At 41.0% G+C, this 21,030-nt stretch overlaps 1 protein-coding gene across 1 annotated transcript in view; it reads left to right on the top strand.

Annotated features, from left to right (window-relative positions):
• WDTC1 (WD and tetratricopeptide repeats 1) overlaps window positions 1-21,030 on the top strand; it is a 74,734-nt gene that overhangs the window by 32,414 nt on the left and 21,290 nt on the right. The window contains exons 4-7 of the mRNA XM_012645992.1: window positions 13,854-13,900; window positions 14,328-14,439; window positions 17,817-18,004; window positions 20,439-20,621. Coding sequence (XP_012501446.1) covers window positions 13,854-13,900; window positions 14,328-14,439; window positions 17,817-18,004; window positions 20,439-20,621 — 530 coding nt within the window. The remainder of the gene's footprint in view (window positions 1-13,853; window positions 13,901-14,327; window positions 14,440-17,816; window positions 18,005-20,438; window positions 20,622-21,030) is intronic.

Here is a 21,030-nt window from a genome sequence, read left to right as displayed (position 1 = left end):
GGCATGCGCCACCATGCCCGGCTAATTTTTTCTATATATTTTTAGTTGTCCAGCTAATTTCTTTCTATTTTTAGTAGAGACGGGGTCTCACTCTTGCGCAGGCTGGTCTCGAACTCCTGAGCTCAAATGATCTGCCCGCCTCGGCCTCCCAGGGTGCTAGGATTACAGGCGTGAGCCACCGCGCCTGGCCCAAGACAATTTTAAATTAAAAAAGTAATGTACAAAGCAGTAAATATATTAGTCTAACATGTGAGTGATGCAAGAGAATATAGAGAGTACTCAGTTCAAGAAAACAATTAGTCAAAGAATACAAGTCGCAGAGAGATGACAGATGAGGCTGGTGGGGTGAGGAAAGAATTGGTAGAGAAAGGGAAAGTTGAAGATAGAGAAAAGCAAGGAGATCATACAAGGTGGGGTTTTGTCAGTTGAATTTTGCAAGAGAGTGATTGTTAGTAATGAAACATCAATTCTTAGCTGGGTAGAGAAGGAAATAAAGATACAAGGTGGCATATGATGAGGGAGTGGAGGGGTTGGTTGACTGGACTTGGAGGTCTTTTTGAGAATGAAGAACCTTTGACACATGAGGTAGGTAGCTAGCTAGAGAGCTAAATAGATACTCTCTTGTACTTTTTTCACTTACCAGTATATCTTGGAAATCATCCTGTATCAATTCTTAGAGACCTTATTTTGTACAGCTGTATAGTAATACACCATTATGTAGATGGAGCAAGATTTAGTCAAATGAATTTCCCATGTATGGGCACTTAGAGTTATTTCTAATAGTTTGTAATTACAGCAATACCGTAATAGATAACTCTGTATGTATGTATTTTAGTATTGCTGACAATGTATCTCCAGGGTAAAAAACCTAAAAGGGAGAATTCTTGTCAGAGGGTAAATGTATATGTGGTTTTGCCGGATATTGCCAAATTTCCCACCATGGGAGTTGCACCATTTTGCCTTCCCACTAGCAGTGCGTAAGAGAGCCTATTTCTCCATCACTCGCCAATAAACTGTGTGGTTATGCTTTTGAATTTTTTATCATTCTGACAGGTGCACAGTATAGTTATGTTATATTTCTCTTATGAATGAAGTTGAATGTGTATTCCATATGTTTGAAGTCTATTTTATTTGTATAATGTAAAGTATTTCCTCATAGGTAACAAGGGGAAAAATAGTAACATTGTAGTGGAGAAACCTGGTCACTTTAACTAAGATAAACAGACATCATATACCACCTGATATTTTGCACTAAAGACACAAAATCACTGAGGTAGTGTTTCTGTTAAAATGCATTACCTAGATCTAATCATGAGGAAATTATCAGACAAATCCAAACTGAGAGACATTTCTTCAGAACAGTTGATACATTCTTCAAAAATGTCAATATCATAAAAAGCAAAGAAGAGATGTGGAACTGTTCTAGATTAGAAGAGACTAAAGCGAAAATGACAACTAAATGCAGTACGTGTTCCTGGATTGGATTCTGGATTAGGAAAATAAAAAGGACATTTTGGGGACAGTTGGTGAAATTTGAATAGGTACTATATATTAGATGATAATATTGTATCAGTGTTAAATTTCCTGATTTTGATAAACATGCTCTGGTTAAATAAAAGAATGACTGTGTTTTTAGAAACATACACTGAAGTAGTTAGGTATAAAGGGTTCTGAAGTCTACAACTTATTATCAAATGGTTCAGGGAAAAAAGTACTCGCATGTGTGTGTATGTGCATACACATGTATGTAGGTATAAAGAGAAAGAGAGGGAGGGAAAGCAAATGTAGCAATATTAATGAATTAGGTGAAACATATATATGAATGTTCTTATACTATTCTTACAACTTTTTTATATGTTTGAAATTGCTTCAAAATAGAAAGTTAAAAATGTTCATTAAGAAAGTACAAAGAACTGTTGTAGTGGCAGCAACCAAGTAAGTGGGCCAGAAGGGAGGTTGAGATTAGAGAATTTAAATTTAATATTAATTAGGATTAATTTTAAGCTGTTCTGCTATTTAAGACCAAACCATTTTTCCATTTTCCTTGGACATCTTTGCTGAGCATTCCATGTCCACTTTTAGTTATATGTACCAGCTCATCTCGGTGAGTTTTAGGGTCATAATTGGACAGGTGCCAAATATTCTGGGATTCCCTGCAGTTCTCACTTATTTTGGATGGGGGATACTTGCTTTCGTTTTTGGTCATATAAACAGGATCTTCCAAGTTCACCTTGGAAGTTGTGATCAAACTTCGATCCCTCCTAGTTCGTTCACTGTGGGATTTCTTGGCACAGTGTAAGACACATGGGAGAGAGAAGGAGAGGAAAGGAATCTCACTTTACAAATAAGAGTAAAACTGAGCATTTCTAAGGTCAGATAAGTGGTAGAAATAAGATTAATAAGATTTATATCAGGTTTGTCTGGCTCCAGAGTTCATATTTTTTCCACCTCAAATGTGTGTCTGCCTTTACAAAGGGCTTAGTAAATAGTTCTTATCTTGTGAGTTATTCTCTTACCTTATTAGTTTTTTTAATATTATTCTTAAACAAGTTGTAAATATTATATATCTCACCTTCACAATCTGGCCTGATTGCTTTTTCTATTTTGTTTCTTATGTAATTTGAGCATAAATTCAAATTACAAATTCATGGAAACAAGTTATATCAAACTATTACTAGATAGATTTCCTTTTTGAATAGAATTGGTGTACCAGAGCCATTCTATAGGCATAGTATAACCTGATTCTAACAAAGACTTGTCAGTTTTTTACAATACACTTTAAAGAAGTAAAATAGATACCGAGTTCACTAAATAGGTCATATTCAAAGAGAAAGGTAGAGGGAGATCTGACTTTGTGAGAGTCTGTTTGTGAGGACTGCCTTTTAGATCAGGGGTCTTCAAATTATGGCCTGTTTCTTTTTTTATTTTAGTTAAGTGTACAGTTCAGTGGTTTTTAAGTATATTTGCAAAGTTGTACAACCATCACTGCTATCTAATTCCAGAACATTTTCATCACCCAAAAAGGAACCTTTTACCCATATTAGCAGTCTCTCCCCATCTCCCAACTCCCACCCCACCAACCACTAATCTACTTTATGTCCCTATGGATTTTCCTATTCTGGACATTTCATATAAATAGTATCATAAGACATGTGGCTTTTTACATCTGGCTTCTTTCATTTAGCATAATGCTTTCAAGGTTCATCCAGGTTGTAAGCATGAATCAATATTTTATTCCTTTTTTGTGGCTGAATAGCATTCTGTTGTCTACCCATCAGGAGGGTGGACATTTTTTGGCTATTACGAATAATGCTGCTGTCAACATTCATGTACAGGTTTTTGTTTGGACATATAATTTCAGTTCTCTTGGATGTATACCTAAAAGTGAAATTGCTGGGTCATATGGTAACTCAGTGTTTAACTTTTTTAGAAACTGCCAAACTGTTTTCCAAAGCAGCACCACCACCATTTTACATTCCCAACAGAAATGCACGAGGGTTCCAATTTCTCAATATTCTTGCCAACACTTTTTATTATCCATATTTTTCATTATAACCATCCTAGTGGTTGTGAAGTGGTATCTCATCATGGTTTTGATTTTTATTTCGTTAATGACTAATGATGTTGAACATCTTTTCAGGTGCCTATTGGCCATATTCATGTATTTGCTATGGAGAAATGTCTGTTTAGATCCTTTGTTCATTTTTAATTGGGTTGTCTTTTTATTATTGAGTTATAAGAGTTCTTTATATATATGTGATTTGAAGTTTTTTTCTCTGACTCTGGGTTGTCTTTTCGCTTTCTTAGTAGTGCCTTAACAAAAAAGTATTAATTTTTATAATGTCCAGCTTATCTGTTATTTCTTTTGTTGCTTGTGCTTTTGGTGTTTTGTCTAAGAAACCATTGCCTAATCCAAGGTCACAAAGATTTACAACTATGTTTTCTTCTAAGAGTTTTATAGTTTTACATGTTATATGTAGGTGTTTGATCCATTTTGTATTATTATGTGTGGTGTGAGAAGAACATCCAGTTGTCCCAGCACCATTTGTTAAAAAGACTATTCTTTCCCCCGTTTAATTGTCCTGACACCGGTTGTTGGAAATCAGTTGACCATAAATGTAAGGATTTATTTATGAACTCTAAACTCTATTCCATTGATCTAAATGTTTGTTGTTTTGCCAGTACCACACTGTTTTGATTGCTGTAGCTTTGGAGTAAGTTATGAAATTAAGAAGTGTGAGTCTTTAGAGGCCAGATGTGGTGGCTCACGCCTGTAATCCTAGCACTTTGGGAGGCTGAGATGGGAGGATTGCTTGAGGCCAGGAGTTCAACACCAGCCTGAGCAAGAGAGAGACTCTGTTTCTAAAAACAGAAAAATTAGCCAGGCATGGTGGTGTGCCTGTAATCTTAGCTACTCAGGAGACTGAGGCAGGAGAATGGATTGAGCCCAGGAGTTCAAGGTTGCAGTGAGCTATGATGAGGCCACTGCATTCCAGCCTGGGTGATAAAGCAAGACCCTATCTCAAAAAAAAAAAAAAGTGAGTGTTCCACCTCTGTTGTTTTTCAAGATTGTTCTGAGTCCCTGGCATTTACATGAGTTTTAGGTTCAAATCTATTGCCACCTGTTTTTTTTGTTTGTTTGTTTTGGTTTGTGGGTGGTTGTTTTTTTGTTTTTGTTGAGATGGCATTTTACTTCTGTTATCTGGGCTGGAGTGCAGTGGTGTCAGCATAGCTTACTGCAACCTTGAACTCCTGGGCTCAAATGATCTTCCTGGCCCAGCCTCCCAAGTAGCTAGGACTACAGGCACAGGCCAGCACACCCGACTCATTTTTAGATTTTTTTGTAGAGATGGGGTCTCACTATGTTGCTCAGACTGGTCTCAAACTCTCAGGTTCAAGCAATCCTCCTGCTTCAGCTTCCCAAAGTGCTAGGATTACAGGCATGAGCCACCACACCTGGCTGCCACTTGTTTTTATAAATAAAGTTTTATTGGAACACAGCACACTCAATTCATTTGTGTATTGTCTCTGTCTGCTTTAGTTATTCAACAGCAGAACTGAGTAGCTGTGACAGAGACCATATGACCTGCAAAACCTAAAATGTTTACTTTCTGGTCTTTTATAGGAAAGGTTGCCAACCTCTGCTTTAGATGATGGAGTAAACTTATGCTTTGATGCATCAGAGGGCAGAGCTAGAAGCTATTCATTAATTCATTCATATGTTCAAGCAAATATTGTGTGCCTACTATATGCCAAGAATGTTCTAGACATTGGGAAAAGAATATAGCAGTGAAGAAGACCAACACAGTCTCTGGCCTCATGAGGCTTCTTGCCATGTCCTTTAAGACACCTTTAGAATCTGCTCATCTCCCTAGCCCATCTTGTTTATCTTTCTCTGTCCCCTTCATCACCGTGCTTTACCCACAGTGGCCTTCATTCTGTTTTTTCAGCATATCAAGCCCGTTCCTACCTTTGTATTTGTTCTTCCCTATGCCTGGAACGCTTTCCCATCAGATCTTTATGTAACTTGCTCCTTCTCAGCATTCAAATTTCACCTCAAGTATCACTTCCTCAGAGAGGCTTTCCCTGACCACTGTATCTAAAGTATAACCTACCACCATGTTTTATATTCTTCATCATACTTATCGTCATCTGAACTTAGCTTACTGATTTGTATTTTTTTTTCTTTTGTCCCACTCTATCATATTTTCTACAATATCCTTTGCATGTGTCAGAATGTCTGGTATATAGTAGGTGCTCAAATAATTGTTAAAAGATTGACTCAATAAAGAGAGCTTTCAAGGGTAGACAGCAGATGTATGTATGCTCAGTATAAGGAAAAACTTTCTAATATGAATTATGGTTGTTGTCTTTCCCCACTATACTTTTGAATACTTAGATTTTTAGCTAAAACATATAGAATTTGAAATATATTTTAAGTGGCTCCTTTTTATGACTTTTAGGAGGATTTTTCTTTCCCCAATAATCATGGTTCACATCAAGCTGTGCTGTAAGTCTTGAACTATCATGGTGCGATGGAAAAGACATATTTGGACTTGATTTCCAATTCTGCCACTCAGCTATCAAAGTGACAACTCAAAGTACTCTACAAATTCTATTTGTTTCCCACAACAACCCTATGAGGTTATGTATAGTTCTTACCTTCTTTTTTACTGATGTAGAGCCTGAGGCCCAGAGAGGTTAAAGAGCTTGCTCAAGGAAACACAGTCTGTACACATAAAAGCACATTTATCGTATTTTATGGACAATTCAGTGACTTTTCAAGGGTAATTATGTGAATTACTTAGGACATGGCCTGACACATAGTAAGCTAAGCTTTAGCTATTATAACTATGACTACTCCATATAGTAATTCTTAGGCATACTAAAGTTTGAGAAACCATTGAGCTAGTTGAAGGACAAAAGGAAAGATTTTATGGAAATGTCTAGATATTCAAATGATTCTGCCTTAAGATAACTGTCATATCATTAGGTAAATGGAGGATAAGTGAAGAATTTTAGAGTTTCATTTGCCTTCAGGACTTGCTCCATTCTATTACTATATTGCGCCTGTGTAACCTTAATAAACCTTAATACATGCTAATCTGTGTATTGTAAAGCTTAAATGAATTGATACATATGAAAACTTAGCATCTACCCTGGCGTTTAGTAGGTGTTCAATTAATGTTTGCTGGATTTTAACCTAAATCTTGCTTGTTCAGACTCATTTACACAATTTTTTAAGTTAGAAGCACATGGCTGTCTGCTTCCTGTCTTTCCTAGTTGGCATTTCTTGTGGAGGTTCCGTTAAACAGCTATAACTCTTTTATGTTGACTCTTTATGTGGAGCCTCATTATACAAGGGTTTAAGTCTGAAGTCAATAGGTAAATTAAATGTGTGTATGGGGCCAGGTGCAGTAGCTCACGCCTGTAATCCTAGCATTTTAGGAGGCCGAGGCAGAAGTATCACTTGAGCCCAGTAGTTCAAGACCAGCCCGGGCAACATAGCAAGACCCTGTCTCTACAAATTAGCTGGGCATGCGGCACATGCCTGTAGTCCTAGCTATTCCGGAGGCTGAGGCAGGAGGATCACTTGAGCCCAGGAATTCAAGGTTACAATGAGTTATGATCTCATCACTGAACTCTAGCCTGGGCAACAGAGTGAGACTCTGTCTCAAAAAAATATGGGCTGGGTTTGGTGGCTCACACATGTAATCCTAGCACTCTGGGAGGCCGAGGTGGGAAGATCGCTTGAGGTCAAGAGTTTGAGCCCAGCCTGAGCAAAGGCAAGACCCCTGTCTCTACTAAAAATAGAAAGAAATTAGCCAGACAACTAAAAATAGAAAAAATTAGCGCGGCATGATGGCACATGCCTGTAGTCCCAGCTACTCGGGAGACTGAGGCAGGAGGATTGCTTGAGCCCAGGAGTTTGAGGTTGCTGTGAGCTAGGCTGACACCACGGCACTCTAGCCCAGGTGACAGAGCAAGACTCTGTCTCCAAAAAAAAAAAAATGGGCATATGATCAATCTCACTGGGTTGCAGTTAAGAAGTTAAGAGAGGGTACTCACATGTAGCTATGCAAACTGGATCACAGACCTTGTCTCCAAGTCAGAAAATATTCTCAAAGATCCTTTAAGCTTGTTCCTAAAGCCTCACGTTCCTGTCTTCTTCTGGGTTTGTTTGGTGTCTCTCTCCTTTTACTATTATGGTAGAACTTCGTTTCATGTTGCCATGAACATGGCTGTCTGTTTATCCTGCTCTTTATTCTCTTTTCTCCCAGTACCTTATACATAATGAGTACTGAATAATTTGGTCAGGGCTTGGGGTAGCAATGTAATAGCTAGCTATAGAAATAACCCTTTTGACAAAATAGGTAAATAGGAAGGAATCCATTTGTTCAAGGTATGTACCCTTTGTAAGCATCACAGCTATTGTGGAAGGGTCTTCGAGGGGGAGATCTGGAAGGTATACACATAGGTTGGTGAGAGAGGGTATCTGAGGACTAGTTCCCGGGACAGGAGCCATCATTACCAAAGTGTGCCTTCTTGTCAAGTTGATATTATTGTCATCTCCATTTACTTATGAAAAATCTATGGCTTTGGGAATCTTAACTGACTACCTGTGTAGCTAGGATGAGGCCAAGCCAGAGTTGAACCCAGACAGCTCTTTCACTTTATAATTCTGCCTCTCACTAACCAGTTTCAGATCCTCAGCTTCTTGTCATTAAATATAAATTTAGGCAAAAGGGTCTCTGGTCCTTTGGGTTATACCAGGATAAATACTGATTTGTAGACTTACCTAGTTATTTGCTTTTCTTATTCCTTTAATGCAGTAGGTTCCATCTTTTCCCCCAGCAGGAATGACTTTTATTATTTTTCCCTTGTGGACCCCCCATTTTGGTAGGTTATTGTGTACTAAATTGTATTTATTGATAGTTTCCCATTTTAAAACACTTTTCCACAGCATGACTGGTCATCAGAGCTTCCTTTACAGCACAGGTTACAACACAGATTTTATATATTTCAATCAAATGCAAAACACCATGGCATTGGGCCTAGTCTGGGCTTCCTGGTCACCTGTAAATGTTCTTTTCCCATTGGACTTCTAAAATAGATCAGTGCACCAAAATCAGAACACATAAGTGTAATAACACTAAGGGAGAAGTGAATAAATACGGTTTAATCTTTGGATAAATATTCTATAGCCATTTGAAGTGATGCTTATGAGGAGACATAACAACATGGAGGAAAGCTAATGTTACAGATTTGGAGAAGAGGGGAAGAAAACAAAACCTCACCAGCTCCGTGAGGACAGGCAGTATGTCTGTCTGACTCAGCCTGTCTCCCTGAGCCCAGTACAGTGGGCGCATCATAGCTCCCTAGAGTACAGTGGCGTTATCACAGGCCACTGCAACCTCAAACTCCTGGGCTCAAGCAATCCTCCTACCTCAGCCTCCCAGAGTGCTAGGATTATAGGCATGAGCTGCCACACCTACTCTTATCTTTTTAATACAGATGGGGTAAGGGTGGCATTTGAGGTAGTCAAGCACAGCCAAAAAAATACTTCATAGTCAAATTGACCTGGGTTCTCATCTGGGTTCTGGTGTTTACAATTTGTGTGACCTTGGATAATTTATTTAATATCTCCGAGACTTGGTGCTTACCTGTAAAAAGGAAATGGTAATGATATCGTGTATATAAATACCTAGTATTCTACCTAGGCAGTGTCATACCATGGTGGGGACAATAGTACAGCCTGTAAGGGAGTGCGTAGTCTATAAGGCATTTTAAAGCAGTAATAAAACCATTAAGGCCGGGCACGGTGGCTCACGCCTGTAATTCTAGCACTCTGGGAGGCCTAGGCGGGAGGATTGCTTGAGCTCAGGAGTTCGAAACCAGCCTCAGCAAGAGTGAGACCCCATCTCTACTAAAAAAAATAGAAAGAAATTAGCTGAACAGCTAAAACTATGTAGAAAAAATTAGCCGGGCATGGTGGCGCATGCCTGTAGTCCCAGCTACTTGGGAGGCTAAGGCAGGAGGATTGCTTGAGCCCAGGAGTTTGAGGTTACTGTGAGCTAGGCCGACGCCATGGCACTCTAGCCCGGCAACAGAGCGAGACTCTGTCTCAAAAAAACAAACAAACAAAAAAAAAAACTATTAAAAGTCCATTGACTTTTATCGTCATTATATACCTACAATTCTTAGCAATGTGATAAAATACTTCTCCCTGCCTCTTCTTCCTCCTGAACACCATGCTACCCTAGCACAGTCTAGGGACTTATAATGAATAGTAATTATAATCAATATTTAATATAAAGTTAAGTGGGAACTGAGGGTTAGGTTGTAATTTGGAACTTAAGTGAGATTTGGTACTTTTATGGCAGGTTCTTTTCCTGTATACTTCCTGTTTCCTCCAGTTCCCTGGTGTGCAAGTCCCTAAGTAGAAATGTTTCCATCTCTAAACAGCTCCTCCTCTCAATTCCTTAAAAGTTTTTTCTCCTCCTCTTCTTTTTTTGTTTTCACCACTGTTTATGTTATAAACTCAGTTTGTTTCATTGTATTTTTCAAGATGGTTATAGATTGTGTACCTAAAACCAAGCCAACCTTATTTATCACAGCCAATATAACTCCTCTTAAACCCTCTGTTTCTTATGAAGTAGGTTCCCAAATATGTGTTCTAATTTTGTAAGCTCTTTATTAATATTTTTATCATGGTTGCTTTGTATTTTTTTTAGAACCTTGCCCAAACCTTCTTTCTATACTTTCTATACTTACCTGCCTCTGAGCTATTAAATTTTTTTTTTTTTTTGAGATAGAGTCTCACTCTCTTGCCCGGGCTAGAGTGCCATGGTGTCAGCCTAGCTCACAGCAACCTCAAACTCCTGGGCTGAAGCGATCCTCCTGCCTCAGCCTCCCGGGTAGCTGGGACTACAGGCACGCGCCACCGTGCCCGGCTAATTTTTTTTTTTCTATTTTTAGTTGTTTTGGATAATTTCTTTCTGTTTATAGTAGAGACGGGGTCTCGCTCTTGCTCAGGCTGGTCTCGAACTCCTGAGCTCAAGCAATCCTCTTGCCTTGGCCTCCCAGAGTGCTAGGATTACAGGTGTGAGCCACCGTGCCTGGCCTGAGCTATTAATATATTTTACCATGTAAAAATGAATCATAAGCATCATATTTGTCTACTGTGGACCCTGTCTTCTGTACTTTGGATGGGTTATTAATTTGAAGACAAATGCCATGGACAAATACATTCAGAAACATGAATGCATTTCTCAGATAGCACTTGAGAGCCTGGGCTCTTGAGTTAAAATCCTGCATCCTGTCACTATTAGCTGTGCTACATTAGGCAGATTACCTAACCTCTCTGAGCATTGCTTTTCTTATTCATGAAATGAGTAATGATACCTGTCTCTTAAAGATGATTATGGACGTAGAGTGCTATATTAGTTTCCTGTTGCTGCCATAACAAATTATCACACAACACAAATTTATTATCTTACAGTTCTGCAGATCAGAAGTTTAATAAAGGTCTCACCAGGCTAAAATCAAGGTGTTGTCAGGGGCATGTTTCTTCTGGAGCCTTTAGAGTAGAATCCATTTGCTTGCTATTCCCAGCTTCTGGAGGCTGCTGTGTTTCTTGGCTCCTGGCTCCTGTCCTCCGTCTTCAAAGCCAGCAGCAGCAGGTCCAGTCCTTTTCACACCTCCGTCTCTCCAGTTCTTGGCAGCCAGGAAAGGTTCTCCAATTTTAAGGATTCATGTAATTAGATTGGGCCCACCTGGATAATCTAGGATAATCTCCCCATTTCAAAGTCCTTAATCTTAATCACATCTGCAAAGTTCCTTTTGCCACCTAAAATAACATATTCACAGGTTTCAGAGGATTAGGACACGGACATCTGTAGGGGGCCATTATTCTGCCTACCACAAGTGCTCAGCTTAACCCTATGCCTAGCTCTTTGTAAGCACTCAGTAAGTGGCAGTCATTCAAGGTCCTTGGTATTCTGCAAGATTCCAAGTTGAAGCTGTGACCCCTGGCACAAGTCATTTACAGCCTGGTGGAAAAATGAGAGGACTAAGGACAAAAATGATTCTGACCCAGAAAGAGTGACCAAAGACATGTGTGAGATTTCAACCAAGTGCCATGGGAAGGCGAGAGAACTTAGGTTAGCAAGTGATCTGTCAGGTCTGAACAGAGTGTGTCAGTAATGTATTTAAGTGGAGAACCTGGGAAGAAATGAGTTTCACCCCAGATGAGAATCTGTACAGGACAAGGGGTAAAGAGGGAAAGAGGCCAGTGTGGTGGTGTGCACCTGTAGTCCCAGCTGCTTGGGAGGCTGAGGCAGGAGGATCACTTGAGCCCAGGAGTTCAAGGCTGCAGTGAGCTGTGATCGTGCCACTGCACACCAGCCTGGGGGACAGAACAAAACCCTGTCTCTTAAATAAATAAATAAAAGTAAAATAAATAAAAAAGAGGGAAGGAAAAGGCAGAGTTAAAGCATTTTCTGACTAGACAGTTGGGAGAGTAAATGTGTTCATATCTCTCAATTCTTCCCACTGGTCCTACTGGACTCATTTATTCACTTAAGCAACAGATATATGCCAGGCACTGTAACTGGCCTTGAGAATGCAAAGAATATAACCCAGAAAGCCTGCTTTCAAACAGCCAAGTTGACACAGAGCCATGATGTAGCATGACAGTAGGGGCCCGCAGGCAGGACACACCTCCCTCCCAAATCTACAGGAGAGGGAAGGCATCTTGAAGGAAGTACCTGTCACCTCAGACCTGAAGAATGGGTTGGAGTTTATTGATTAGGATGCTTTGGCTCACAAATAACACCCCAACTCAAATTGCCTTAAACAATAATGAAATGATTGGCTCACTTAACTGGAAGTGCAGGAGTAGGGTAGGTGTCCAAATTGGTTACTCTGATCACTCTGGCTCCATTTTTCTGTGATTCCCTTAGCTGGGTTCTCCTCTGTGTGTGATTTCAGGATGGCTTCCTTCACAATGGCAAATGAGTGCAGCAATTCTAGGTGGCACTTCAGTATACCCGGCCTCCCGAGGAAGAAAGGCATCTCTTCCATAGACTCTTTCCTAAGAATGAGAAAACTCCTTTTCCAGAATCTGCCAGCAACTGTTTCCACTTGCACCTGATTGGGGTTACAGGCTCATTTCTGAGCCAATCCCCATGGCCAAGTGAATGCCACAACCTATTTGGTTTAGGCCTAAGTTCCTGAACCTGAACCTGTCACTGTGGCAGTAGACTTATGCTTCCTGAAACACATGGTCTGATTTGGGGCAGGGGGATAATTAAATATAAATCAAGGCACTGTTAGGAAAGAGGGAAGGTGAAGGAACAGAAAGAACAGTATGTAGGAATGCCTAGTGACTGATTCTCTCCTTCTATCATGTAAGACTTGTTTCTGCTCCTTTAAACCTGCTTATTCATGGATCCTGTGTCCTCATAACTCTGGCTTTGCTGTTATTTCTCTCCGTATGTGCTTTACACTTCAGCTCTGCCACTGACTGCCTCAGTCTCTTCATGTTTCTAGATTCAAATCCCCAGAATCAAGACTTTGCCTCATTTTACCTTACTAACCCAGGCTCCACCTACTTGAAGCAAGCTCCAGAAGACCCAGGGACTTTGTTTTGTATACTGCCGTACCCTCGGCATCCGAACAATAGCTAGCATGCAGTGGGTGCTTGATAAATATAAACCGAATGAATGAAAGATTGGCCTTCTAGTTAATTAACCTATTGGCTGCCCTTGGGTCAGATGCTCTCTGGACAAATTTTCTGTGGTGGAGGGGATGTCCCTTGAAGGGACTATTGCCATATCCCTTCTAGTGATAAAAGCAGAAATTTGTTTAGATCTCACTTCTACTACTTTTTTTCTTTCTTTCTTTGGAGACAGGGTCTTGCTCTGTCACCCAGGCTAGAGTGTAGGGCGTGATCATAGCTCACTGCAACTTCAAACTCCTGGGTTCAAGTGATCTTCCTGCCTCAGCCTCCCAGAGTGCTGAGATTATAGGCATGAGCCACCACACCCAGCCTACTTCTGCTGCTTTCTACCGTCTGAACTTCAGTTTACTTTTCTGCAAAATGGGATCAGTGAAACCTACCCTTTATGGTTTAGAGGTGCCCAGTATCAAGTGAGATCATGAATATGAAAGGGCTTTATATCTTGTAAGATGCTAATCAGTGTAAGTCAATTCTGGCCACTTACAAGTACCTGGAAAACATTGAAAATGGAAAGGCTGGCTTACCTGTTCAGTTCTACTTCTCTATGTTGAGTTTCCCAGGAGAACCTCTAACCTGCTCTCTTCTTGTCCCTTTCAATTTGCTCCCCCAGGGTCACTCGGGATGTGTCAACTGTCTGGAGTGGAATGAGAAAGGAGAGTAAGTATGCGCCACAGCACCTGGAGAAGGGAGTGAGGAGGCTGGGAGAGGAGGTTCTTTCCTTAGTGGATATAAGGAAAAGAGTGGACCCAAGTGAAAAAAGACTGCTATTCTCTGCTGTTCTTAAGTTCAGCCCATAATTATTAATACACAGTTAAACAATTAGTCCCCAATATACAGAATGTTGGATGACCATCCAAACCCTGTTTTTTTTTTTAATAAGCCAGTGTGTTCAAGGAATAATGGGAAATTCTTCAAACAAAACAGAAAAGAATCAACTAATGTTTATAAGATAACCTTAAATTGTGTGACATCCACTGTTCTTCAAATTCTGTATGGCCTAACTCCTTATAAACTGGAAACATGGAATGAGGGAAGGGGACCTGGGAACTTGAGGAAAGGTCAGAATCCCTTGCTCTGCTTGCAGCTTGCTGGCCTCTGGTTCTGACGACCAGCACACAATTGTGTGGGACCCGCTGCACCACAAGAAGCTGCTCTCCATGCACACGGGACACACTGCAAATATCTTCTCTGTCAAGGTGAGCAGGATAAGCCCAGAGCAAGTAAAAGAGGTGACTGGGCTATGGGCATGGTCACGATGGCTTTTGTATGTCCCCCAGACTGCTGGGGTCACAGACACCCTTGTAATCTAGCATCTGATGGTGATTCCTAAAACCCCATATCTTTTCCATGCTCTTCTTCCTCTCTTAGAGCCAAGAGGCCAATTCTAAATGAATTTATGTTTCTGTGAGTGGATATGGTTCTGACCATGAACTTAGAGAGCAGGCAGACCTAAGTCTGACTCCTTTATCTGCCTCTTGGAAGTTGTGTGAACTAGGCAAATCGCCTGACCTCTCTGAGCCTGTTTACTTATCTGTAAAAAGGAAGTAGCTAAGGAAAATCTCCCAGATCCATGAACAAAGGAATAAATAAATCATTTAATTTTTTAAAAACGAAGTAGTAATCCACAGGGTTGATATGACAGTTCAGTGAGATAATTGTTAAAAATAAAGCCTGTGCCTGGTGCTTTTAGCTGTTCTACCTTTTCATAGGAAATGAACCTTTTGATTTGTTGGTGGAAAGGAGTGAAGCTAAGGAGAGGGAGACTTACAAGTATCTTCAGGCCTTTGAAACCCTGTTATGTGGAAGTAACATGAGATGTGTTCCTTCCTTCTTTCTAAAGACAGGGTCTTGCTCTGTTACCCAGGCTAGAGTGCAGTGGCATGATCATGACTCACACAAATGCCTGGGCTCAAGCGATCCTCCCACCTCAGCCTCCTAAGTAACTGGGACTACAGGTGCACACCACCATGCCCAACTAATTAAAAAAAATTTTTTTGAGACAGAATCTCGCTATGTTGTACAGGCTGGTCTCTAACTCCTGAGATCAAGCAGTCCTCCCACCTCTGCCTCCAAAGTGCTGGGATTATAGGCATGAGCCACTGTACCTGGCCAAGACATGTTCCTTTTGGTCTCAGAGAACAGACCTAGGACTACTAGCCATAAGTCTACAGAATCAAATATGAGCCTGAGGAAAGAATTGTCTCATGCTTAGAGCTATTTGAGAAAGGTAGATTAGGTCCTCGGAAGATACAGTAAATGCCCACTCACTAGGTACTTTATCTCTGAGGTTTCAGATTGGAGGAAATGACCTGTAAGGAAGGACCTTTCCAGCTCTGAGATTCTAAAATAAGTGTACGTGAGAGTGAAGTTGTCCTTTGGAAAGCCTCGCTAATCTAAGAAATATTGTCCTAATTAATACCAAGAGAATTACGAGATACCTGAACGAGAAGGTAGATACGAGAGCTCAAAACATACTTTATTTCCCTAAACTCTTCCTCTTTCCCAGGCTGTGATTCTCATCTCCTGTTTGTTCTAGCGACAAATTCTAGATGAATTTCTATGATTTTAGAGACAGAACAATGCTGATTCACCTCCTATATGACCAACAGAAACTGCTTTCTACCACTGTAGAGTGTTAGATCCAGTACAGTCAGACCTAGGGAAGGGGACCTAAGCCATCATCAGTTTGGCATTATAGCACAAAAGACGTTGAGTCCTGAAACCAGAATTTGACAGTGATCTCACACTCCCTAATGGGTAAGACCTTGGGCAAGGCACATATACACAGACTCTCAGCCACTTCTTCTGGTAAAACAAAAAACACAGCGGATTCTTCTCTCTTCAGGTATTCAAAACAATATAAATATATTTAACCCATGTGCTCCCCCTGGTGGCGACTACAGTGTGTGACAAGAGTGGCTGCAGCCCCAAGCCCATCACCAAGTGCTCATCTGTTTGTATCTGCTGTGGAGCGCATGCTGTCTCCAGACGGGATTAAAGACTAATGATGGTGGTCCCTAAAAATGATTAAATTCTGTCTATTTCATCTAGCGCTTGTCCTAATGAGCCCTTAGAGAAGCCTATGTGAAGAGTGAGTTGTTGCTCTTGCATGAACACATAAAGTCAAGTGGGACTTTTAGCTGTTTAAATGCAGACTAATGCCCTTCCCCCAGTGCCACCATTCAGCCTTGTTGTGGGTTGGGAGGAACTTCTCAATTTAAAAAAAAAAGAGATATTTCAATCTTTTGAATTCAAGAGAGAAGAGAAGAATGCAACACCAACCCCAAATATTTTTCATCCTCAAAGTTAGTTGCTAGAACTACATACCTTCTTTTTTTATTATTCAAAGCTATGGTTACAGCTATTTTGTTCTTACCAAATGTTATCTGGAGTATTTTGTTCTCGACTTAATCAGGATGGTAGGGTTCTCATTTTTTATAGTAACTACATAGAGATGTATCCTTGATCCTCAGCCCTTCCCCAAGGTCTAACATTTGAGCTCTTTCCAATATTTGCTATTATAAGGTGTGCTGCTCCGTGCACTTCTGACCAGGTCCTTTTTTCTTTTTGGATTATTTCTTAAAAGTGGAAGTTTTGAGTCAAAGATAGAAATAGGCCGGCTATAGTGGCTCATGCCTGTAATCCTAGCACTTTGGGAAGCTGAGGCAGGAGCATCACTTGAGGCCAGGAGTTCAAGACCAGCCTGAGCAACATAGCAAGACCTATCTCTACAAAAAAATAGAAAAATTAGCTGAGAGTAGTGGCACATGCCTATAGTCCCAGCTACTTGGAAGGCTGAGGCAGGAGGATTGCTTGAGCCCAGGAATTTGAGGTTGCAATGAACTATAATCATGACACTATACTCTAGCCTGGGTGACAGAGCAAGACCCTGTCTCAAAAAAAAAAAAAGATAGAAATAGTTTTTTATCTTTGTTGCCTTTTGCCAAGTTGTTTTTCAGAAACGGTGAACCAACTTAAAATACCCACTCCCTTAAAACATTGAAAGTCCTTTTCACTTTAGGACTAATTTATTACTTAGTTCCTAGTTTATTAAATAGTCATTGTGAGGCGGTATGGCATGTGGGAGTCACATAGACTTGGATTTGAACACAGTTTGCTGCATGTTAGTGCCGAACCGCAATTTTTTGGTTTTGTTTGCTCCGTTTGAAAGAACCTCAATTTTTAATGGGGTTATTTTAAGTATCAATAAGATAAAGTAGCTGCCCTGGTGTCTAGCACATGGTAAATGCTTAGTAAGTGGTAACAGCTATGATTATCATCCACTTAGCTCTTACTTGGGGAAGAATCAAAGGAAAAGTTTCCCTCAGGTAGTCTTTCTTGGCATAGGTCAGGACTACTCTGGCAAAGTAAAGGCAAGTGTCTTGATTTTGACCTTTAGGCCTATAGGCTGCTACTCAATATCCAAAGTTTTTTAGTGAATTGTCTTGGATTAGCTCACTTTCTTATCTGGTGTGGAGGGGGAAAGGTGTGCTGACATCCAGGCTAGCCTTTCTTTCCTGGGCAACTCTACCCCCACCACCTGCCAATGCCTTCTTCACTCTCCCCTGAACAGTTCCTGCCTCATGCTGGGGACCGCATCTTGATCACGGGCGCAGCTGACTCCAAGGTGCATGTCCACGACCTGACAGTAAAGGAGACTATCCACATGTTTGGAGACCACACCAACCGGGTGAAACGCATCGCCACAGCGCCCATGTGGCCCAACACGTTCTGGAGTGCTGCTGAGGATGGGCTTATCCGGTAAGGGTTTGGGGCATCGAGTGAGGCTTGTGCCTCTGTTGCTCCCACTGCACGGTGGCTCCCACATCCCCTGCCCATAGTGCTTCCTTCCACAGGCCTGGCTCCTTCCCTTATGCAGAGGTCCAGCCTCATGTGTCTGCCCCGGGAGGTTGTCTGTGTACAAACTCTGCTGGGGACGTTTGCTTACACCACCCTCACCTTCCTCCCTCCCTCTTTATCCTCCTCTGCCCTCTCTCTAGGCCCCCTTGCCTTCTCTCACCCCCTCAGATGCTGTGCTGCCACTGGGCTTTCGTACTTGCTGTTTCTTCTACCTGGATTCTCTGTCCCCAGCTCTTTCCATGTCTGACTCTTTCTTACTCTAAGGAGATCAGCTTGAGTCACCTCTTCAGGAGCTTCTCTGACCATCCTATCTAAAGTAGATAGACATTCTTTGTTTCAGAACCCTAATTATATCCTCTATAACTCTAATCACCATCTGTAGTTCCTTTATTTTATTTTTAGTTGTTGGTTTACTTTTTGTCTGTATCCTCAGTGACTAGTAAACTGTCCTAGAGCCTCTCTCTGCCTTGTTCTTGGTTGTGTCCCTAGAACACAGCACAGTGTCTGGCACATAGAGGCACTTCTGAATAGTTGGTCAGTGGGCACATGCCTGGGAGTGGGGGAAGCCAGCTAGAAATGGTAAAGTGAACTGTCCCCTTTTCCAATGCCCTGTATTGTTACACATTTGCCCCTACTTCCCTTCATCCTAAATAATGTCATTGCCTTTCTTTAACTCCTTTCTTCAGATGTGACCTTAGAACTTCTTCCTTATCTCCCCAACGTGCTTTAGTCTGCCTCTGGAGTTCCTATCGGACTTTGTGCCCACTTCCCTGTTACAAAGGAGAAGTATCTAAGTCACGTATAAACTATAACACAATAGTTAAGAGCAAGGCACTGAAGTCAGACAGACCTGGGGTCGAATCCTAGCTCTCTCACTTGGTGTTTATCTGGGATAATCACTTCACTCCTTAACCTCAGTTTCCTCATCTGTAAAATGGGAATAGTCATAGTATCTCCCTTGTTGGTCTGAGCATTAAAATTGAGATAGCATTTGTAAAATCTTAGCATAGTACTTAGAAGACAGAAAGCACTTGGTCAGTGTCAGGTCCAACTCTGCATTGTATTAATACTTGCTGACCTTCACTGACAAGACTGTGCCAGAGCCAGCTGGTAGAAGCTGAGTGTCTAGTGCACTGGGTAGGATCCTAAGCACTTAGGCATAGGCACAGTCAGGGAAGGTGTCCTAGAAGAAGGTGAACATAAGCTAGGCCTTCCAGAACAGATAAGATTTAGATGGGCAAGGAAAAGCAGAGTAGATTCCCCAGCTGGAGCAGAGTTTGTGAAGGCAGGAACAAGCATGCACATGCAGGATAAGCAATTCTGTAGTTATCATTGACTCACATTTAGAAAACTGGGGAATAAGGTTGGAGAGAGATGTGAAATCAGGTCTTGAAAATCAGGCTGAAGAATTTGGTAAAAGTAAACTTAAAGTAAACTCATGCTAAAAATATTGAGGAATCTCTGCAATTTTTTGAGCAGGAGACTAATGTAAAACACACATTCTGTTTGTTTGGGGAAGAGCAATCTAGTGAACACATCTTAGAAGGACAGGGTGAACAGCAAAGAGATTATTATAGATGTCCAGGCAAGAGGTGAATGAGCACATGAGTGATGTCCCTATCCATTCTCTGGTACTTGTGTATTGTCTGCAAAAAGTTCTCCAGTCTGAAATGGTGGGAGTTTGCTGCTCCTGGGTAGACTTTTTGGCATTACCTTTGCTGCATAGATGGGACTTTTTGGCTTGCCTTGGCCTGTGTTATTTTAGGTAGCTCTTAGATGATCTCCAGATTCTCTTTTCTATTACCTCCATACTTCCTTTGTTTCCTGAAAGAAGCTAGATTAGGAAGAAGCAAAGCAGAGCCGTTAAAATGCAGTCAGGAAGCTATCCCAGCTCTGCACTTACTAGCAATATCATCCCAGGCTGGTTATTTAACTTCTTTGAACTTCAGTGTTCTAATGATACCTAGGGATAGTGTTAGGATTAATTAAATAATACATGTAAACCACTTAGGGACAATACTGGACATAAAGCATGTTCTAACTAAGTGTTAGTGATGAGTAGTAGTATGATAGTAGCAATAATACTGACATCTATAAAATAGGTACAATAGTATCTACCTTTGGGGTTGTATTAGTATAAAACAGAATGTGTGAGAAGCCTGCTGCAGCTGCTGGCACACAGTGGGCACTCAAGAAATGGGAGTGGTTTTTGACCTTATTACTATTTACAAACAGGTCCAAAGCCCCTCCCAATCCTCTTGCATAAGAAGGACTTGGCTTGTCCCCTGCCTTCCACATAAGGACTCTGACCCTCTAACTCTGTCCTCTCTCACAGCCAGTATGACCTTCGAGAGAACAGCAAACACTCGGAGGTGCTGATTGACCTGACAGAGTACTGTGGCCAGCTGGTAGAGGCCAAGTGCCTCACTGTCAACCCCCAGGACAACAACTGTCTGGCAGTCGGGGCCAGTGGGCCCTTCGTGAGACTCTATGACATCCGCATGATCCATAACCACAGGTAGGAAGAGTTCAGCCTCCTGTGGGCAAGTCCTTGGGAACCTGCTAGCCTCTCTCATGGCCATGCCCTCTTCTTTATGAGGTGGGTTTTCTTTAATTTTGTGATTTAAAAACATTTTGGTTGGTCTGAAGGTGTAGTAAGTTATCTCGATGGTTCACAGTCAGTTACATATCAAACTCCTCATTCTACTCTTTTCCCCCTTTGCACCACTGCACTTGACTAGTCTTCAAAAAAATTAATCCACACTTGTTTTGGAAAATATGAAAAGTATAATAAATTACTTGTAATCCCATCACCTGAAAGAAATCACTATATATAATATTTCTTGCTAGTTCTTTTACTATTATTATTTGTACAGAATTATAATCTTGTACATGTAAGTTTTTTATACATGTAATCTTGTTTTATT

This window comes from Propithecus coquereli, unplaced genomic scaffold (genome assembly GCF_000956105.1).
Source record: "Propithecus coquereli isolate 6110/MARCELLA unplaced genomic scaffold, Pcoq_1.0 Scaffold239, whole genome shotgun sequence".
Lineage (NCBI taxonomy): Eukaryota > Metazoa > Chordata > Mammalia > Primates > Indriidae > Propithecus > Propithecus coquereli.
This window is presented reverse-complemented; position numbering and strand designations above follow the sequence as displayed.